At 39.9% G+C, this 22,589-nt stretch overlaps 1 protein-coding gene across 7 annotated transcripts in view; it reads right to left on the bottom strand.

Annotated features, from left to right (window-relative positions):
* CSNK1G3 (casein kinase 1 gamma 3) overlaps positions 1 to 22,589 on the bottom strand; it is a 165,092-nt gene that overhangs the window by 55,583 nt on the left and 86,920 nt on the right. For all 7 annotated transcript variants that reach the window (XM_084629411.1, XM_084629409.1, XM_084629406.1 and 4 more), the window contains 2 exons: positions 10,476 to 10,624; positions 8,423 to 8,657 (listed from right to left, as the gene is read on the bottom strand). In XM_084629411.1, coding sequence (XP_084485537.1) covers positions 8,423 to 8,657; positions 10,476 to 10,624 — 384 coding nt within the window. The remainder of the gene's footprint in view (positions 1 to 8,422; positions 8,658 to 10,475; positions 10,625 to 22,589) is intronic.

Below are 22,589 nucleotides of genomic sequence, written 5' to 3'. Positions count from 1 at the left end.
TCCTGAAATCTGAAACAGTATTTTAAAAGTCAATCTAAAAAAATGATTCCAAACACATGGAGAATGAGAAGGTTCAACCCAAAGAAAGATTCTAGAGCCACCAACTTTAATAGAGAATTCTGTTTGAGATTTTGTTTTCTTTAAACATACTAATTGCATTTGGCCCTTTATTTAGCATTAGCTATCCCGGTAGCACTATATTTCACACCAAAAAAAAGATAGTCAACAGAATTCCCTATAATATGGCTCAACTCCTCCTCTTCAATGATTTTGGGGAAAAAACACCAAAAAAGTCAAGGAGACCTGGAACATAACACTCAATGTTTCTAATAGGGATTAATATAACAATTCACATAAAAACCTACATACCTTAGAGCAGTTAGGACTGTCTGACTAAACTTCCCTGAACCAAAAAGTTTAAAGAGAATGTAATAAAATGCAATATAAAGTTTTCTGAAATTAGGGAAATACCAAAAACCAGAAAACCCCAAACCAAGCATTGTTTAATTAGGATTTCAGCAAATGTAGAGAATCTTCAGACACACAGAAATTTAGAAGACAATTTTTTTTCCATTTTCCTTAGGCTTCTTCCAGAATCTAAACTCAAAGCCTCTCTTCCTGAAAAGGAATGAGAGAGAAAAGAAGATGGAGGCCTACTTATGCCTAAACAAGCAAAAGGAATGTATGTGTGCGAGAGAACTAGGTATCTCTTTATAAGGGTTGTAGAATGGGTCTATTTCTCTCAAATAAACAGAATTACCTGTTTTTAAAGTCTAAAGTAATCTTTTTATAAATCGGGGAATAAAGCCATATTATTTTAACATGTGGGAAAACCCACACCCTTCTAGGGAAAACCAAGATTCACAGCTACCATGCTTAGCCTCTCCACATTTGAAGATTTCTAGTAACATCTGATTAAGTTCTTTACTACCCAATAATAGGCTTCAGAGCACACCAGCAATTTCACCTTCCCTCATAAGTAAAGCAAAATGTACACTCTTGTGAAAGAGTGGGCACCATATTGCTTATATGAGATTTAACCGACAACCTGGATGTATTAGGTCTCACTAGTTTGAACAGATTTGCATTGTCAAAGAGTAAACTAAAACCTTCTTTCCTTGGATCCTTCAGTGTAGATCAAAAGATGCTATAATTAACCTGGAATTTGGATCACAGACAAGGCATTCAGAGCAGACAATTTTTCCCTCATCCAAAGCTCACTGGTTTTCAGGAGAGCCAGTTCAGACACCATGGACAGACAGCTAACAAGCACATCAGATTTGCAGCTAGATCGTTCAAGCTGCAAGAAGAATTTGTCTGTAGAAATTAGTTTAATAAAACACTGGCATCAAATAATTGTTAGGAGTTAATATTTTTGATCAAGGCTACATAGGTCAGTATGCTGTATTTTGAGGTCCTGGCAACACTTGGGAGTACTAAGGCTAGGGTGAAGCACACAACTTAATAGTTGCGGTGAATTTTCCATCTGCTGCTGCCATCTTAGTTAGGTAGATGACAAACAGATTTCAGTTCTAGAGGGCATTTTATCTCTTATAAGTAAGGCTCTGTGTCTGTCAAGGAGGTCATGGAAATCACAGATTCCATGACTTTCTGTGACCTCTGTGATTTCTGCAGCGGCCCCTGCGGTTGACCCGGGAGCCACCTGAGCAGCTCAGGCAGCCCCTGGGCCAGTTGCACCTATAGCTGCTGGGGCAGTCTCGGGACCCCCTACACCCCCAGCAGTAGGAGTTTGTGTGTAGGGGGACTCAGGGCTGGAGTGCGGTGCTTACCGGGAGGGGGGCTGCTCCCCAGAAGGGTGACAGGAATTCTCTTCCCTCAGCTCCTAGCTCCACATGGTGCCTCTGCCTGCAGGCACCGCCCCCGCAACTACCATTGGCCGCGGTTCCCAGCCAATGGGGCCTGCAGAACCAGGGCTTGGGACAGAGCGGAGGCCCCATGTGGAGCTAGGAGCTGGAGGTCACTGCTTCCCGGGACCTGGGTAGGGAATCTCCCCCAGCCCTGCCAACCCCTTACCCCCAAGTTTTAGTCAGGGGTATATAGTAAAAGTCATGGACAGGTCACGGGCCGCGAATTTTTGTTTACTGCCTGTGACCTGTCCATGACTTTTATTAAAAATACCTGTGATTAAAATGCAGCCTTACTTATAAGCTACAAAAACAAGTCCCAATAAAATTAATGAGAATGTTGAATTTTTTCTATTCTGAATTCAGTCTTCAAAATAATCTATTTCTCAAAGTCAATCTTTCAAAAGGATTGTGTGACAGCTGACATGATCAATTAATCTTTCACTGCAGAGTTTTCCTGACAGTACCTATAAATAGATGCTCTGAAAAACCTATACTGTGGTTAAGAACTTTGAGACAAGTAGCAGCTCTACCTTGTTTATACTGAGAAGGCCTCTGACAAGATGCAAAGTCCACTTTTTACTGTGCAAAGAAAGAAGGCTCCTCCAACATGACTTTGGCACATTTGTTGTAAAGGATATCTGAAGAGGGTAAATTAATTCCACAGCTGTAGGTTTAAAATGAGTTAGCAACCTTCCATGCACTGTGGGAAAGTAGGACGGTGAAAGTGGAAGCCTTAAGTGTATTGTACAATACCACTTCTTAGCCCTGACACAGAAAGCCTTGAGTGATAACCTTCTCTAATGCCCCACTCCAAGCAAACTTATGGTCCTCAGCTTTTTTGTCCAGGAGTCTCCCTGCGAGGGAGTTGCTCATTTGATGGATGCCCAGGACTGGATTAAATCAGCAGAAGAACAACTTTGGAAGGCTGGGGACTATAAATATCTTCCACGGAGCTCCAAGATTCCACTCCCTGGCAAAATAAAAGATAATTTCTCATCTGCTACCATTGTTTTTATGTGATGACCAGTTTTAGTACAAGTAAGGTGGTAGTTGAGGTAAATTTGCATGTTTATATGTTTTTGACACATTTAATTGTGTGAGCCTTTAAAAATAACTAAATTAAAAGCAGAGATTGGGCAATATAGTAATGATGATAAACAGAACAGTTAGCAAAACATCTAGTGCTGTTAGCTGCTTATCCACACAAACACAAACCACTTTACAAGGTGTTACAGGTACCAAGAGTCGAAATCACTCCAAGAAACCCAGTTACTTATGATAGTAACTGTGGTTCTTCCAGGTGTTTGCCCACATGATCCACTCTTGAAATAAGTGCGCTCCTGGTATGTGAACACAATCTTCCAGAGCGGAGTCTCAGGTGAGGCCACTCACCCCTGTACTAGACTCTCATATACAGTGTTCCAGTGGCCTAAAAAGAGGAGTGGCCCCAGCTACCCTTCAATTTCTTTCACTAATTCAATACAGTTCTTCTTCAGAGTTGCTTCTATAAGAAGATGGGCAGAAAGTCTGGATTCAGATGGATGATCTTCAAACACACACTTACAGAGGCAAAGAAATTTTTATATTGAGAACTGCTCCTATGAATACCCACTCTTGGGAGATTGAACACTTAAATCATAATCATGTGTATGATCCATTTGGACAGCCTTTCAGAACTGGTAACTTGATCTATGGCCTTAACACCACCACATATCACAAGATGCCTGTGGAACCTATGAATAGATGTGATCTCTTATACAGACATCTAAAATATGGAAAGTGACCTCCCTACCTATAAATCAGGCTTTGGGGGGAAAAGAGGCAGGTTAATGACCTGATTGAGATAGAATCAGAGGTCATTTTATCTAAGAATCTGGGGGTGAGGATGCAGGACCACCTTACACCTGTGGAACAGTACAATCATGCTGTATTTTGATAGCACTGAACAGATGTCATATCCATGGAGGAAAGCTATGCATCTTCATACAAATGGTACAGAGAACAGTTAGACAAGTGTTTAAATAGAGGTTCCATTAGTTTTGTGAGAACAAGATTAGAATTACATGGTAGAGCTAGCAAATTTATTTGAGCATAAGCTTTCGTGAGCTACAGCTCATAAATCTGTTAATCTCTAAGGTGCCACAACTACTCCTTTTCTTTTTGAGAATACAGACTAACACGGCTGCTACTCTGAAACATGACAGAGCTAGTTCATGCACCAGCAGAAAAATGGAGGAAATCTTTCAGAAACTTGTTAACTGCAGAGTGAAAAAAAATTTTTTTCAACCAATTCAACCAGGAAGAAGAAAACAGATGGCAGCCAAGTGAGCATAATGTAAGATCATTCATATTCTTCAGAGTGTAACAGTCTAAGATAAAAGCAATGGATCACAGTATTGGTTCTACTCACTTTTAAGCTGTCAAAATGAAAATCTCTCTTCCACTTCATCAAGTGGATATATCTGCTTGAAAGCTTCCTGCAGATAGCATATTTTATACCTGAGTAGAATATTTTTCAAGCTAGCATGCCCAGAAATCCCAAAGCTAGACTGTCAACTTGAGAGAGAGACTGGAGCTGGGTGAAGAATCTCATCCCAGACACAAAAGACAGAAGCTATGATACAGTACATCGGGTCTTACAGTGGTGGTATCAATTCAAATAGATCAGAAGATCAAAACTACAGAGCCCAGGCCACCGTATCTTGGTGCTAACCTGTAACTTTCCAAATAAACTTTTAAGGGAATGAGTACAGGAAGTTCTGTCCCCAGTCCAGGAGAGATATCTGCCATTGATGCTGAGTTCTGCCTGCACTGCTAGTATACTCAGTGATAATACAGCATTCCCTATAGCAGCAAAGATCCAGAATGGGCAATGGTGTCACATAAGCACATGGAATCATTAGGCCTAACGTTGGTAAAAAGCCACAATATACTTTTCAGACTGGGATTATAAAAGGATTCCGTCTCCATAATGGTATGAAACATATCCCCTCTCAAGAAAGCTTTTGCAGTCATGGAGTCTCCACTTAACTCCATCTTTTGTGCCAAGATGAAAGTAGATTTTTCTTTATTAGAATTGGAACATGTGCACATTTTCTTGAGAGCCGAAGACATAGCATGGGGCATGTGATCTGTTCAGTTTATTATTTTAAATATAAGACGACATGGATGCCAAACTGTCTGAAAAAAGCAGTTATGACAATTAGGCATTTGGTAAAAGCTTTCAGTGCCATACAAATACCAAAGGACAATATTCACCGCTACACAGGACCGGGAATATATTTAATGAGCCAAAACTGATCATGTGAAAGCAGGTGTCTTTCAGGATTGTCTCAGCTAACCAGTTGCTTGAAACTTGATGCGAAGGATCAGCTGCTCACAGTAGAACAGTACTGTTAAGAAGACTTCTGTAAAACCTGAAGTCAGGAAGAGCTTTGCCTCTGGAGCTGGGACTGGAAATCCATTTTCTGTTCTTCTTGGGCTGATCTAGAAAGGCCAACATCTTAACCCATGTGAGGAATTCATGCTTCTCGGTAATCTGTAATTCTCATCTACTATGTAGCAAAGCAGATCAAAGATCTGAAGTCTGCTGAAGCCTGTTGAGTTTTCTCACTGACCAATGCCATTACCAGAGAAGCCAGAGTGAGTAAAAATATTGAAACCACCTTCTGAGTGTCTTGATACAGTGAGACCAAGATTGAGGTTCCAGGACAGCAAGGCTAAACTTACTCTCTCAGAAGCATGGCCCTTCTTCCCTTACTACTTCTTCCATCCAGGGACAGAATCCTGGATGCTCAGAAGCTGATAGCAACTTGGAATCTCCAGCCTGCTTAGCTGGGCTCAAAACAGGAAAATCAGGGCACTAACCTTCAATGTCCTTTAACCCAGTTGAGAGCAACAATCTCAGTGCTGCTTATGCTCAATACAAAGTCAGGTTAACAAGTCTTCAAAATCAACATGCCTCAATGTTGGTGATGGATGTTTGGTGCCAAATTCAATTGACAAGGAGTTTAAAAAGCTCCCTCACACCCCCCCATCAGTTAGATTTTGAGGCAGTACTTCCAATCTTTGCAGGCTCCCCTGAAGAAAGAGAAGGAAAGCACGTGCCTGCTTGAGCTGTGACCTTTGCCCAGAACTGGAGATACTAAACATGGTCATCTGTAATAGTTTACATAAAACAAACTACCAAAGGAAGTGGTGATTTCATCTCTTAAGGTCTTCAAATCAAGACTGGATGCCTTTCTAGAAGATGCGCTTTTGCCAATCAACTTTTTGGGCTCAATACAGTGGTAGCTGGGTGAAATTTAATGGCCTGTGCTATACAGGTCAGACTAGATGATCTAATGGTCCCTTCTGGCCTTAACTCTATGAAAAAGCACTGTACATGAAAAAACACTGGATTTTCTTAGCTACTTCAGCCATGCTACCTGCAGAATTAGAGAACCCATACAAGGAAAAACACCTGCAAAAAAGAGCAATCCTATTAGGACTGGCTTTAGGTGAAGAGGATACAGCCCAAGATGGCTGGGTTCCAGATGATGCCTGCAATGGCAAAGGTATGGATTTTCTTTTTAAAATACACAAAAAATCTCTGACTATACACACAAAAAAGAAAGTACTCAAAGGGGCAGAAGAGAGGAGTATTTGGAGCTTGCTTTAATTTTTGCTGCCAGAAAGAACTAAATTTCAGTTGCAGCCATTCCCCTTTATATATTGTCAGAACTCCAAGTGGTCCTTTTCCTGAATCTTTGTCTAACTCACTTGGTGGTGGCAGCAGTACCCGTCCAAGGACAAAGAAGGATTTGTGCCTTGGGGAAGTTTTTAACCTAAGCTGGTAAAAATAAGCTTAAGGGGTCTTTCATGCGGGTCCCCACATCTGTACCCTAAAGTGCAGAGTGGGGAGGAAACCCTGACAAAGGCTTAATGTGTCTATGTGCAACACGTTCCCTTTAGATAACATTTAAGAATGTGTTCAGGAAGACAGAGGTTAATTAAGTCACACAAGTTATGTCAATATTACTTCTTGAAGAAGCTCTCTCCCAGATAACACTGGATGTTTGGTCTCTGCTAGTCATGTGATTTCTATTACTTTTGTTGGATGGATCTGTGTATGTTAATATATTAATAGCTGGGTTCTGTACTATGGAGTGCTCCTCAAAAGTTTTATTTTTCTTTCCATGTACATTATGGTGTGCACAAACACAAGTAAAATAAAAAAATTCTTAAATGCATAATCCTTAATACCTAAAATTTGCTGTGACCATATACAGGTCTTTCAGTCACCTACATTAATTTAATCAAAGAATACAATTCTTTATGGAAAGTGTTCATATCATAACTAGAAAAGGAGTACTTGTGGCACCTTAGAGACTAACCAATTTATTTGAGCATAAGCTTTCGTGAGCTACAGCTCACTTCATCGGATGCATACCGTGGAAACTGCAGCAGACTTTGCATCCGATGAAGTGAGCTGTAGCTCACGAAAGCTTATGCTCAAATAAATTGGTTAGTCTCTAAGGTGCCACAAGTACTCCTTTTCTTTTTGCGAATACAGACTAACACGGCTGTTACTCTGAAACATATCATAACTGACACCCCTACTTGGTAGTCTGAGCAGAAGGGCAAAAGACTGAATCGGCATCAAAACTAGAACTACCTTTGAAACCAATGAGTGGTCTTTCTCCATGTAAGGGATCAGGCAAGCTGGCAAGATAGCAAGGAAATCTTGTAGTGTTGCTGTCTAAGCTGTACCTATTATTGCATTTAGAGAACTTCAATCCTTTCACACCCAATATATTCACTTTGTAAGTTAAAAAACAACAAAAATTGTGATATTTCTAAACACATTTTGAAAAGAAAGTTAATCACACATACTTCATCCTCATTGTATAACACGGGTGCCAAACTGTGGCTTGTGAGCCACATGCGCCTCTTTTACCCTTAAAGAGCAGCTTGCAGAATGTCCCCACACACACATCCCATTCTCCACCTACCAGATATGAAGCGGGACTCAGGACATCTGCCTTGCAGAGGGTGCTAGGGTTGGGGCTTCTGCCCAGCTGGGAGTGGGGACTCCAGGCTTCTGCCCATTGAGGCTCACCTGCCAGGGCTCAGTGTTTCACCATGAGTGGGGCTGAAGCCCCAAACCCATTCAGATGCCCCCCGCGGGTCTGAAGGCCTGAGCCCCAGCAGGTGTGCCCCGGCTCTCAAACTTCTGAAAATAGTCGTATGCAGCTCGGGGGGGTCAGTAAGTTTGGCCACCCTTGTTAGATAACTATTCCATAAGACAAAACATACTGTAATATTTGTAAACAGATAGGATCATGATCTGAGATAATATGGTGTAGGATGACTTTAGAATCAAGAGAATCTTATTTTTATAGTGTTTTAATAACAATTTAATTCAGTGCAAATGTCTTCAGTTTTTGATGAGCACAGATTAGAAATCGTTTCTTTAACAATCGGCAAACTGGATGATTCAGAGGTAAATACCAATTCATACAAAGATAGTATAGTTGTTGAATACTAGTTTCTGCATTTAAAATGCAACATACCTTTTCCTAAATGTGTGTTTATACTCATGTATCTGGCTGTTCCTGTTAGGCTCTTGTGTTCTCGATATGGTATGTGCTTCTTTGTTTCTGGATCTATATACTCCTTTGCCAAACCAAAATCTATAATATGAATAATTTGCTGGGTTTTGTTTCCTGGTCGTCCTATTAAGAAGTTCTCAGGTTTTACATCTCTGTATATCAAGTTCTTTGAATGGACATATTCCATACGAGAAATCTTTATTAAAGAGAAGAAAGGACAGAGTTTAGTTTAAGCTTCAAATTACCACAAGAAAGCATGGTAGATGCAAACAAGTATTGTTACATCAGCTTTATATATATGGAAGTCTTATCACCTTTAAAACAAACTGTAGACAACTGTTTTCCTCTCTACATATCCCTAAATTCCACTTAATGTTGATGAGACATGAGCACGTGTATAGAGGAAAATACACTCCATCACTTGCATATATAAAACAAAAAATCTACATTTACAGCTTCATATGAATCACAAAAAAAGAAACAAAGTAAAGTCAGCCATGAACAAGCTGTATTGAATGCATTTTCGTGCAAGACTGGATATGAAAACAAGACCTGGAATTATGCTGTCTTGCTAACAGCATCAAGGATCCGTAAGGACACACAATGTTCTGTACATATAAATATTAGCCAGTGCATCGCCAATATGAATATAGCTTTCCTCCTAAATGTGTAAATTAAGGTTTGAAAACCATTTTTATATTCGGTAAAGAATGCTTGTTAAATTACTTTGCATTTGTGCTGCTGTAAGCCTTTTTAATGGAATCTTTGCTATTCATGCCATGAAATGGATATCCCCCTCTTCAGTGACATTTAAACAACACTGATTATTTAATTTTAAATGCCATTATTACTGAAATACTGGCACTTAAAATGCCCAAGGGGCTTTTAAAATTTTTACCCATGGTGAAAAAAAAGTGGTGCACTATATATCTGGATTTTAGAAGATGCTATTACTTAGTAAATATAAATCTGCGACAATGCAAATAAACCAATATTATTTGGCTTTTATTCGAATCTAGTCTGACGGCAGGCTACTCAGAAAAATGCCTTGAAACCTCTGATTTTCCATTTAAACAATTTTGCTTGTATCATGCATTTTTGTATTGTCCTTTCCTAATTTTATGACTAAGACAATGTGTGAAGACGGCAAATGCCTATGTTAAGAGTTTAATTTGCTTACTCTAATGGAAACGAGCGTGTCAAACTGAGCCTTATGACTTTAGGCAATTAAATGAGCTCTTCAAAACAGATACTGAATTTATGCAACTGTCCTTAAAATTTTGTCCTACGGCAAAAATTATGGCACAGAAAAAAATGACAACTAAGTAATATTTCATTGTTGTGTGTCCTTTAAAGGACTGCAATACAGCCAACACAATTTAAGAGATTGTAAACCAGAGGTGGGCAAACAATGGCCCGCGGAACCATCCTTGAGCTCCCAACTGGGGAGGCTAGCCCCCGGCCCCTCCCCCTGCTGCGCTGCCAGCATGCTGACTCGCTGCTCCGGCCGGGCAGCGCGGTGGCGTGGCTGGCTCCGGCTGGGTGGCGAGCTCCTGCTGCTCTGAGCGGCATGGTGAGGAGGCAGGGGTTGGATAAGGGGCAGGGATTCCCGGGGGACAGTCAGGGGACAGTTGGATAGGCGTGGGAGTCCTGGGGGGCCTGTGAGGGGGTGGGGGTGTGGATAGGGGTCGGGGCAGTCAGGGGACAGGGAGCAGGGGCAGTTAGGTCAGGGGTTCTGAGAAGGGCAGTCAGGGGGCGAGAAGTGGGAAGGGGTATATAGGAGGTGGGGACCAGGCTGTTTGGGGAGGCACAGCCTTCCCTACCCGGCCCTCCATATAGTTTTGCAACCCTGATGTGGCCCTTGGGCCACAAAGTTTGCTCACCCCTGTTGTAAAGTATAGATCCTTTATCAGATAAATTAGTATTTAAATCTACTACAAAGACTGTCCACATACTGGACTAATGAATACACTCAAATTATTAAATATATAAATTCACATATGTTTATACTTACCAACTGTATAGCTATCATAAGAACGGTTTTAAGAGAAAACATCCTATCACACAGGTCAAATAGGTCTTCCAAGCTAGGTCCCAGTAGTTCTAGCACCATGGCATTGTATTTGCCACAAGGTCCAAAATAGTAAACCTGAGGTATACCGTCTGGAAAAGAAAAAATATACGTGTGTGTGTGTGTGTGTGTATATATAATTAATTATAGAGTACTTACCTAAATGTAAACATATACCTTATTTCTTGCTTACAGCAATATTCATTTTAAGGCTTATTAGTTGGATCTACACTTTAAAACTTATCTGTCTGATAAAAGACCTGATATTAAAGCTGTATGAAAAAATTATAAGTGTTAAAGCAGTTAACTTCATTATTCCTGCTGTATGCATTTCATAGCTTCTTCTGGAAATTAGGTATTTGACAATTTTGAAAGAATTAAAGCCTTTTTAAAAAAAAAAAAAATCAAGAGCTACCCATTACACGTTAAGTGCAAATTCAGTTCATGAAACTTTATTTCAACTTTTGTTCTTTGTCCCAGAATGAATAAAAGTAATTTTGTTTGTTTTTAAACAACAACAAAAATCAGATTTTCTTAAAGTAGATTTTTTATATAATTCAAATACATTTTCCTTTTTTAAAAAAAAGTGCGTTTAAAATTTAAATTTGAAATCATGACAAGCTATGTTAAGGTCTAAACATTATAATTTATTAAAATCATTTACATAAATAAAATGGACTGCATCGATGAGCCCTCCTCAAATAATAATGAGATAGAGGGTGCTGCTCTTTTCAGTTACATAAAGAATCAAATGAAAAACACACTTAATTTCTGAGGTCAACTCAGCCTTTATAAAACAGGTCACAATTTCATGTACTGCATTAAATATCTGTATTATTTTCAGTCTTTACAACACAGTGAATGATGGTATTTACATTTTTCCAAACGTTAAGTACTTTCAATTGCTGTTCTGCACAAAAGATTTTGCCTGAATTATTTTTGGTTTCAGTTTAGCAAGCAGGTGCAGAGAACACTTCCTTCATCTGGACTAGTTAGAAATCACTTGGGAGTCGAAAAAGCAGGAAAGCTTATTTTCCTCTTCCAATTTTCAAAGATATTCAGGCACCTAAATATGCAGATGGATGCCTAGTGGGATTTTCAATGGAAAACAATGGGAGTTAGGCACCTAACCATGATTTTTTTTTTTAAGTTTCTTTTATGCTGTTAACATCATCTTTCATCATTAAAACTGGAGAACTAAACTTTATGCTATAGATATTTTGCATTTGTCTTAGCTTAGACAGGAAGAAACAAGCCAATACCTAATCCATTTAATTTCTGGTCTCTTATGCAGTAGCGCAAAATAGCAATGCTGGATTGCAAAATATCTATGGGAAGATTTGTTAGAAAATCCTTATCAAATGATTTATTTTTATTTAAGTTCATGGAAACATTTTGACTTTTGCAAACCTTGTTTTTACAAAACCTAAATTTAAAGTCATGTGTGTTCTGGCAATATCTCTTCAATATTATGAATTTAATATACAAGATGAAGTCTTAGGCCTGGGCTACAGGGGAGATGATGTTTTCAAACTAAGATACACAACTTCAGCTACGCTATTCGTGTAGCTGAAGTCGCAGTATCTTAGTTCGACTTACCTGGCCGTCCTCACGGCGGCAAGTCAACCGCTGAGGCTTCCCAGTAGACTCCTCTTACTCCTCCTGCCAAGGTGGAGTACAGGCATCAATTTGGGGATCGATTTATCGAGTCTAGACAAGACAATAAATCGATCCCTGATAGATCAATCACTACCCGCTGATACAGCGGGTAGTGAAGGCGTACCCTCAGCTGCATGGATCTTGCTCACTTTTGAGATTTAGTATCTAAATTAAGTCCTATTTGTTTTACAAAAATCCACTTTTTACTAAAATATGTAGGAAATTGAATAGTACAAGGATACTTTAAAAACAAAAAGTGCATTTATGTAGGCATCCAGTTTTCCTATTATTTTTTCCATAAATGCCAGGTAGAATGCATGAGGCATTATTATAGGCTATCTAAAAATAATTAATTTTGGTGACTACTAGAGTTCTTCATCTCACTCAACCAGAAACATTAACAGAAAACACACACAGGAATGCGTGTTTCTCAACACAGCATCCAGTGCTGTAGCCATAAAAGTAACTTTTGGAAGTAACACAGTTACATTAATAAAATCCTGTGTGTTGAGTTGAGAAAAACTGTTACTGAGTTTGCATTACTGGCCATGTCTACGCTAAAAGCACTTTCCCAATATAGCTATACCAGTATACCATATCAGTAAAGTGCTCCTAGTGTGGATGCAGCTTATATAAGCAAACTGCTATTTTACTGGTATAACTGTCAACTACATAATGACTGGCAAAATGGCTTTTGCTAGCACAGTTGTGTCAGTTGGTGATCACACTTCTTCACACTCTTGACCCACATCTTTGCCAGCAGAAGTTTGCAATGTAGACATGACCACCTTCCGTTGGCCACATGACCGCCTTAAATTACTGATTCACATAAGAATTAATTACTTTATCAACATACTTTCTGAGTAATGGAATAAATAAATGGAAACATTTGATAGAATAAATTTAGAAATTAAATGAAGACTGTAACCACTTTTAATACTTTAAAACAGTGTTCAGTCTCACTTACAGAACTGTAATTACAGCTTATTTGGCATCTTTATACTGTTCTCACTCTCTCGTTCATATCTCTTTTCAGTTTATTGGTATTAAGAATAGCACATAGACTCTATGGATAGTAACAGAACAACATGATCCTTTGCACTTCCTAGAGATCTTCCTGGGATCTACAATTAGAAAGCATGCTGGCAAACTCAAAAACTGGGATGTTAATAGGATTATTTTTAGGTTACCCTAGACTGTATTCAAAACGTACTTCACTTAATCTTTTTCCAATTCTTTCTATGTTTGAGTGATATATTTGATAAGAAATGTCTATTGGCATTTCAATTTAACTCTTTATGGGGGTTTTAACATAGTCTTTGTCAAGGCATTGAGACTAGAAGTGAAGACAGTCCTCCATTATTCTCACGTAAGTATAATGTAGAATACACCCAAATATATTGCTTTGATCCCAAATCTCAGACACCATCACCGTATTAAAAAGCTGTCAGATGAAAAACCATTTGGGTACTAGCATACAAGAATACAAAATATCTAATTTTGATTCAAAATCTCTATATATCTAATATTCTCAAAAAATAATATTTTTTCTAGCTTAATATGATTTATCCAGAGCTGTAATGCAGCCATGGACATATTTCTCCTTAGAGATCACCAGCTGGGTACAACAAACACGTTTGGGGAATGAACACTCACTGTGTCTACTTGATTGTGGATGGTGTGGATTGCACTCTCAGCAAATTTGCGGATGATACTAAACTGGGAGGAGTGGTAGATACGCTGGAGGGGAGGGATAGGATACAGAAGGACCTAGACAAATTGGAGGATTGGGCCAAAAGAAATCTGATGAGGTTCAATAAGGATAAGTGCAGGGTCCTGCACTTAGGACGGAAGAACCCAATGCACCGCTACAGACTAGGGACCGAATGTCTAGGCAGCAGTTCTGCGGAAAAGGACCTAGGGGTGACAGTGGACGAGAAGCTGGATATGAGTCAGCAGTGTGCCCTTGTTGCCAAGAAGGCCAATGGCATTTTGGGCTGTATAAGTAGGGGCATAGCGAGCAGATCGAGGGACGTGATCGTTCCCCTCTATTCGACATTGGTGAGGCCTCATCTGGAGTAGTGTGTCCAGTTTTGGGCCCCACACTTCAAGAAGGATGTGGATAAATTGGAGAGAGTCCAGCGAAGGGCAACAAAAATGATTAGGGGACTGGAACACATGAGTTATGAGGAGAGTCTGAGGGAGCTGGGATTGTTTAGCCTGCAGAAGAGAAGAATGAGGGGGAATTTGATAGCTGCTTTCAACTACCTGAAAGGGGGTTCCAAAGAGGATGGCTCTAGACTGTTCTCAATGGTAGCAGATGACAGAACGAGGAGTAATGGTCTCAAGTTGCAGTGGGGGAGGTTTAGATTGGATATTAGGAAAAACTTTTTCACTAGGAGGGTGATGAAACACTGGAATGCGTTACCTAGGGAGGTGGTAGAATCTCCTTCCTTAGAGGTTTTTAAGGTCAGGCTTGACAAAGCCCTGGCTGGGATGATTTAACTGGGAATTGGTCCTGCTTCGAGCAGGGGGTTGGACTAGATGACCTTCAGGGGTCCCTTCCAACCCTGATATTCTATGATTCTATGATTCTTTTTTAAAAAATTACTTTTTAAACTCGTACTACAAATGCTCACAAATTCTGTTGCTAATTTTTGTGGTTTTATAGTAACCTTTTCCTATTTTGTTTAATGTTTTTTCTTGTCGGTCACTCTGTTAAAGACTCATAAAAAGCATAAAAATGACTAATTGACTACACATGGGAAACTATGAAACAGATTATACATGAAGTACTGTAATATACGCAAAGTGATAAGAGTTTTTCTTTATAATCTTTCACTTATAGTACTCTTAAGTAATACTTTCAATAGTAAATAAAAAATTCAGACCCAACATGTGGCTTAAAATTTTCTAGGAACACTATCTATTTTCACAGACAAATATACACAAAGATAGAGTTACAGCTGAGAGTACATATCACTAATTAAAGGTAAAAATCCATTAAAGTGATTATGTAATTATCCCAAGAACAAATATTCTAAATTTCATGGATTTATAGGTAAGGATAAACTCAAAAGAAACCCAAACATGTTAAAGTATAAAAATGCTGTTAAGGCATCAAAGCAATCTTAAATCTGCCCTGTAGTGATGTCACACAATAACCATACAATTATGACTGCTGCATATTAGTGCTAGAATTAAACTGATATCTAAAGGCACATTAGATTTTTTTCATATTTTTCCTCATGATGTCACTACAAGATAGAACTAAGTTGTTTAGGTGTCTTAACTATGCACCCATCTTTTCTGACCCAGAATCTACAACCGGTTCTGTGTATCTGTCCTGCAACTAAAATCCAGCAATCCTTTGCAGGTGGTCTAACATTTGACGGTCTAACACTTTACCCTTGTAGCAGGCCCTTGCATGTGGGCATGTGTGGGTGGTACCTGACTGTGGGTGCCACAAATGTAGCAATGGAAGCAGCTGCCACCCTCCATATGTGCCCCATTGAAAGCATCTTTCCTCCTTTTTCGGTTACAGGTGGTTGTAGTAAGAACCATTTTGCTAGACCATAACAGCAAACCAGTTTGGTTGCTCTTCCACCTTCTGAAAACAATTAAGGGCTTTATTAGCTCACAAATGTACCACTTTATCTAGATTGCTACAGTTAAAGTAATATAACCTCCTCAGTGTGGACACAATTATACCAGTACATAAGTATTTATATCAGTATAGCTTATCTACATAAGGGAAAGGGTATATGCTATACCAGCATAAGGTACATTTGTACCACTATAATTGTACACATGCTACTGCAGTGACCACAAAAAACACGAACAAAAAACAAAAACAAAAATCATACCCTAGCTTATAGACCAGACCTAAGTCTATGGCTTTATATATACGAAAAAGGATATCGTAACTCAAAATTTTAAGTGGTTTGTTTCCATTTTCTGGAACCCAAACCCAAACTTCTGGCTTATCCAATGGACCTGTAGGTGCAGAAATCCAAGAATGAGAGCCAGATGATTTAGAGAAAGAGGAGGCATAGACAGTTGGAGATATAAAAAGAGGGAAAAAAAGAGTAACTGTAACGGGACAAATTGACATGCAAGGAAAACATGTTTATGGCAAGGAAAAAATCATACCTTTAGAATTTTCTATTTCTGTATGTGTACCTACAAGAGTGGCAAAGTTGGGAAAGCAAAACACATTTTTCACATCAAGTACTTTTTTCTAACAAAAAATGCAGCAACTGAACATTCCATAACGATCATTCAGCTGAGGAACGTTTAGCACAAGGTAAAACTGTTGCAAGCAAACAGCTTGAAGGGGGGAAAAGAAAAGTTGAGAATAATGAAAATGATAGTCCACAAAGTACTTAGTATAGTTTAACACTTCACAGAATTGAAGATACATCTTGTTAAAAAATATTGTTGCGTACACCACCACAGTTAGAAACAAAACTATTTTTATTATCACTGGATCACAAGTAAGAGATTTGTTAACTCCAAAGTCTCAGGAATTGTTCATCTCCACTGCCATCTTTGTTGCCCATAAATACTGCTTTTCAATATGTTTGTAGTATTTTAAGGCATTCAAAATACTTGTGAAAAACCTATGGAAACTAGTAGGCTTTTTTGGGTTTCCTTTAGAGTTATGTAGTTAATTTCTACAGCTACATGCTGGTTATGGAGGAAACAGCTGTAGAATGGAATTTGCTTGGCTGCATTGTCAGATATGTAGGCAGAGTTAACAATGGCAGTCGTGTATGGGAGATGTGCCAAAACATGTCCATAACTCCTTTTTTCTACTTCGCAATGTTATGGAGGAATTGGCAGACACTATACAATAAGGATAAGTCTGTTTTTCCAGTCAAAAACAGACTTTAAATCCCTCTTAGACATGCCAAGTGTAAAACTGGTTGTGTTTAACATCATTTATTCTAAAGGCATAGATTGAATTTTGGGGAAATCTGAAGTTAATTTAAAGTTGGTGAAATATTATAAACATGTCTATTGTTATGGAGATAACCAAACCAGACAGACAATCGCTATCCAAAAGAATAAATGGACACAAATCAGACATCAAGAATTATAACTTTCAACGACCAGTTGGAGAACACTTCAACCTCCCTGGTCACTTAATTTCAGACCTAAAAATTGCAATTCTCCAACAAAAAAAACTTCAAAAACAGACTCCAACGAGAAACTGCAGAATTGGAATTAATTTGCAAACTGGACACTATTAAATTAGGCTTGAATAAAGACTGGGATTGGATGAGTCATTACACAAAGTAAAACTATTTCTCCACACTAATGTTTTTTGTCAACTATATGAAATGGGCCATCCTGATTATAACTACAAAAGGTTTTTTTTCTCCTGCTAATAATAGCCCATCTTAATTAATTGATCTCATTACAGTTGGTATGGCAACACCCATTTTTTCATGTTCTCTGTGTGTATATATATATATATATATATATATATCTTCCTACTGTATTTTCCACTGCATGCATCCGATGAAGAGGGTTTAAGCCCACGAAAGCTTATGCCCAAATAAATTTGTTAGTCTCTAAGGTGCCACAAGTACTCCTCATTATTTTGCTGATACAGCCTAACATGGCTACCACTCTGAAACAAAGTAAATTAGTGTTCTCTTTTTCTAAAAGCACTGAACATTGTTATGAACACACTAAACCTCTGTGGCTGATTAAAATAATGTGAAGGGGAAAGGAGTCCAGGAGAGCTGGCTGTATTTCAAGGAATCCCTGTTGAGGTTACAGGGACAAACCATCCCGATGAGTCGAAAGAATAGTAAATATGGCAGGCGACCAGCTTGACTTAACAGTGAAATCCTAGCGGATCTTAAACATAAAAAAGAAGCTTACAAGAAGTGGAAGGTTGGACATATGACCAGCGAAGAGTATAAAAATATTGCTCGGGCATGTAGGAATGAAATCAGGAGGGCCAAATCGCACCTGGAGCTGCAGCTAGCAAGAAATGTCACGAGTAACAAGAAGGGTTTCTTCAGGTCTGTTGGCACAAGAAGAAAGTCAAGGAAAGTGTGGGTCCCTTACTGAATGAGGGAGGCAACCCAGTGACAGAGGATGTGGAAAAAGCTAATGTACTCAATGCTTTTTTTGCCTCTGTCTTCACTAACAAGGTCAGCTCCCAGACTGCTGCGCTGGGCATCACAACATGGGGAGTAGATGGCCAGCCCTCTGTGGAGATAGAGGTGGTTAGGGACTATTTAGAAAAGCTGGACGTGCACAAGTCCATGGGGCCGGACGAGTTGCATCCGAGAGTGCTAAAGGAATTGGCGGCTGTGATTGCAGAGCCATTGGCCATTATCTTTGAAAACTCGTGGCGAACGGGGGAAGTCCCGGATGACTGGAAAAAGGCTAATGTAGTGCCCATCTTTAAAAAAGGGAAGGAGGAGGATCCTGGGAACTACAGGCCAGTCAGCCTCACCTCAGTCCCTGGAAAAATCATGGAGCAGGTCCTCAAAGAATCAATCCTGAAGCACTTACATGAGAGGAAAGTGATCAGGAACAGTCAGCATGGATTCACCAAGGGAAGGTCATGCCTGACTAATCTAATCGCCTTCTATGATGAGATTACTGGTTCTGTGGATGAAGGGAAAGCAGTGGATGTATTCAAGTTGCAGTGGGGGAGGTTCAAGTTGCAGTGGGGGAGGTTTAGATTGGATATTAGGAAAAACTTTTTCACTAAGAGGGTGGTGAAACACTGGAATGCGTTACCTAGGGAGGTGGTAGAATCTCCTTCCTTAGAGGTTTTTAAGGTCAGGCTTGACAAAGCCCTGGCTGGGATGATTTAACTGGGAATTGGTCCTGCTTTGAGCAGGGGGTTGGACTAGATGACCTTCTGGGGTCCCTTCCAACCCTGATATTCTATGATTCTATGATTCTATTGTTTCTTGACTTTAGCAAAGCTTTTGACACGGTCTCCCACAGTATTCTTGTCAGCAAGTTAAAGAAGTATGGGCTGGATGAATGCACTATAAGGTGGGTAGCAAGTTGGCTAGATTGTCGGGCTCAATGGGTAGTGATCAACAGCTCCATGTCTAGTTGGCAGCCGGTGTCAAGTGGAGTGCCCCAGGGGTCGGTCCTGGTGCCGGTTTTGTTCAATATCTTCATAAATGATCTGGAGGATGGTGTGGATAGCGCACTCAGCAAATTTGCGGATGATACTAAACTAAGAGGAGTGGTAGAATCATAGAATCATAGAATATCAGGGTTGGAAGGGACCCCAGAAGGTCATCTAGTCCAACCCCCTGCTCAAAGCAGGACCAATTCCCAGTTAAATCATCCCAGCCAGGGCTTTGTCAAGCCTGACCTCAAAAACCTCAGTAGATACGCTGGTAGATACGCTGGAGGGCAGGGATAGGATACAGAGGGACCTAGACAAATTGGAGGATTGGGCCAAAAGAAATCTGATAAGGTTCAATAAGGATAAGTGCAGGGTCCTGCACTTAGGACGGAAGAACCCAATGCACAGCTACAGACTAGGGACCGAATGGCTAGGCAGCAGTTCTGCGGAAGAGGACCTAGGGGTGACAGTGGACGAGAAGCTGGATATGAGTCAGCACTGTGCCTTTGTTGCCAAGAAGACCAATGGCATTTTGGGATGTATAAGTAGGGGCACAGTGAGCAGATCGAGGGAAGTGATCGTTCCCCTCTATTCGGCATTGGTGAGGCCTCATCTGGAGTAGTGTGTCCAGTTTTGGGCCCCACACTACAAGAAGGATGTGGATAAATTGGAGAGTGTCCAGCGAAGGGCAACAAAAATGATTAGGGGTCTGGAACACATGACTTATGAGGAGAGGCTGAGGGAACTGGGATTGTTTAGCCTGCAGAAGAGAAGAATGAGAGGGGATTTGATAGATGCTTTCAACTACCTGAGAGGTGGTTCCAGAGAGGATGGTTCTAGACTATTCTCAGTGGTAGAAGAGGACAGGACAAGGAGTAATGGTCTCAAGTTGCAGTGGGGGAGGTTTAGGTTGGATATTAGGAAAAAACTTTCACGAGGAGGGTGATGAAACACTGGAATGCGTTACCTAGGGAGGTGGTAGAATCTCATTCCTTAGAAGTTTTTAAGGTCAGGCTTGACAAAGCCCTGGCTGGGATGATTTAATTGGGGATTGGTCCTGCTTTGAGCAGGGGGTTGGACGAGATGACCTCCTGAGGTCCCTTCCAACCCTGATATTCTATGATTCTATGTCTTTGTTTCAGTGACTTAAATATGTAGTAATCTGGAATGATTACTTTATGAAGGCTTAAGAGTACATTTAAAATATAAAGTCAGTTTAGAAATACTGATTAAGAAAATGTAAAACAGAAGAGCTGCATCATGTATTCCATAATATTTAATGTTGTATTCAGCAGGACAACTGACTTGCCTTTCCTACAAAGTTTTTGCAAATAAATCTCTGACAAACTTCAGGGTATATCAAAATACCTGTGACTGACACTTTTTATTCACAAATTTAGTGCTTTTAATTAGGTACCTTCTGCATGTCCAATCCTCACCATCTGGCATGCAGTGGAAAACATGCTCCATTTTGTTTTGAAAAAAACATTCTTCTGCAATTTCTTTCTAATGTCCTTTGCTTCATTTGGGTTCAGGGATTTGGCTGGAAGGGGATGAGCAGAGAGGGGGAGGGAAGAGAGGAGCAAGACAGTGGGGGCGGGGGAGCCTGGGACAGAGCTGGGGTGGAGTATGGGTGGGGCCACAGGCAGAAGAGGTGGGCTGGGGAGCTAGACTCCCCAAGCAGCAGCTTCACCCACTGCCCATGACAGCAGCTAAGAGCGGGTCAGCTCCCACACACCCAGCATGCGCTGCAGTCTCCTTAGGCAGGGGCCATATTCACAGAGTCAAATGTGCTGACACCACGCATTCTGCGTGAAGGAGAGGATACGGGGGTCTCTGCGGGGAACTGTGACTCTCCGTGCACAGTGAGGCAGGCTGGGCGACTATGTCCTTGCTGCCTCGTTCCTCCCCTCCCCCCGCATAACCATTAACTGATATGTCAGTTAATGGTTATTAGTTAAGATGGTCAGAGATGCATCCCCATGCTCTGGGTGTCCCCCTCCCTCTGACTGCCAGAAGCTGGGACTGGATGACAGGGGATGGATCACTCGATAACTGCCGTTCTGTTCATTCCCTCTGAAGCATCTGGTATTGGCCACTGTCAGAAGACAGGATACCAGGCTAGATAGACCACTTGTCTGATCTGCAGTATGTCCATTCTTATGTTCTTAAGGGTGTTACTGGTTGAGTTACCTTTGATATCACAATGGTCTCAGCATGGCATAGACATACGCCTTGCTGTTGCATGCGTGTAAGTCAAAACGATTGCGAATTTAAGAACTGGATTATAACAGTCCACAAATCTGTGATTAGGACTTCTTACGGCTAATGCTGGCTATGCATTTTGCATAAGTATGACATCAATTACTTGTTTGTGAACAGAAACTATAGGAGCGATTACGCAAGCAAATGATCAGACAGCCTACCATAATGAACCTGGAAGAACATAAGCAAACAATTGCTGTGGAAGGCTGGTTTATTACGTATTTACAACAACAGAGTACTGAACACAAAGCATAATGCTGCATGTGCAGTAAGCATTAACTATATTTGAACATAATATTCTTAAATACTCAACTTACGTTTAGCCTATTTTATAATATTCTTTACTTGTTTCTAATTGTTGACTTAAAGGTTTAACCATTTAATTCCATGGTTAATGTAATGGTTTTTGTTCTTGTTTATTGTTGACAGTGCATTTCAATTTCTTTGTATTTAACTTCCTGTAGTTTATGTAAAAAAGAAAAAACTGTTTGAGCTGCACATTTCCTTTTTTTGAACTGTTCACTATATACTTTAAAGTAATCTGAATACCAGAATGAAAGCTATTTGTTTGACCTTGAAGGTTCAGTTTAAGGAGACTTATAGAAGGATTATAATAGGAAAAATTGAGATTAAATAGTGAAGATAGCCAAAGTTATTTTACAATTCCCATTTGGAATGACTACCTGCACTGAGGATTAGAGCCCTCGTGGGTAAAAGTTATTGTTGAGGCCAATAGGATATTGTTATCTCAATGTTTACAGATAAAAGGGAGAGGTATGCCCCATCACTATTTTGATAATCCCTTAACTCTCTTCCAATATTGATAGTCTTTGCTGAGAAGTGAGTTGTGACTAATAGCAGGCAGCTGAAGTGAGCTCACAAAAAACACTGTGGTATATTAATATACAGGAAAGTATCAGTAATTAAAACTAAATTACAGTACACTTGTCAGAATAAATCAGATTTTTTTTTTAAAAAGTCCAGAATTGAAATTTTTCTTACTGATCACTAGTCTA

This window comes from Lepidochelys olivacea (assembly GCF_965140295.1).
Source record: "Lepidochelys olivacea isolate rLepOli2 genome assembly, chromosome: 5".
NCBI lineage: Eukaryota > Metazoa > Chordata > Testudines > Cheloniidae > Lepidochelys > Lepidochelys olivacea.
Note: the sequence above shows the minus strand (reverse complement) of the source record. Positions and strands in the feature narration are given on the sequence as shown.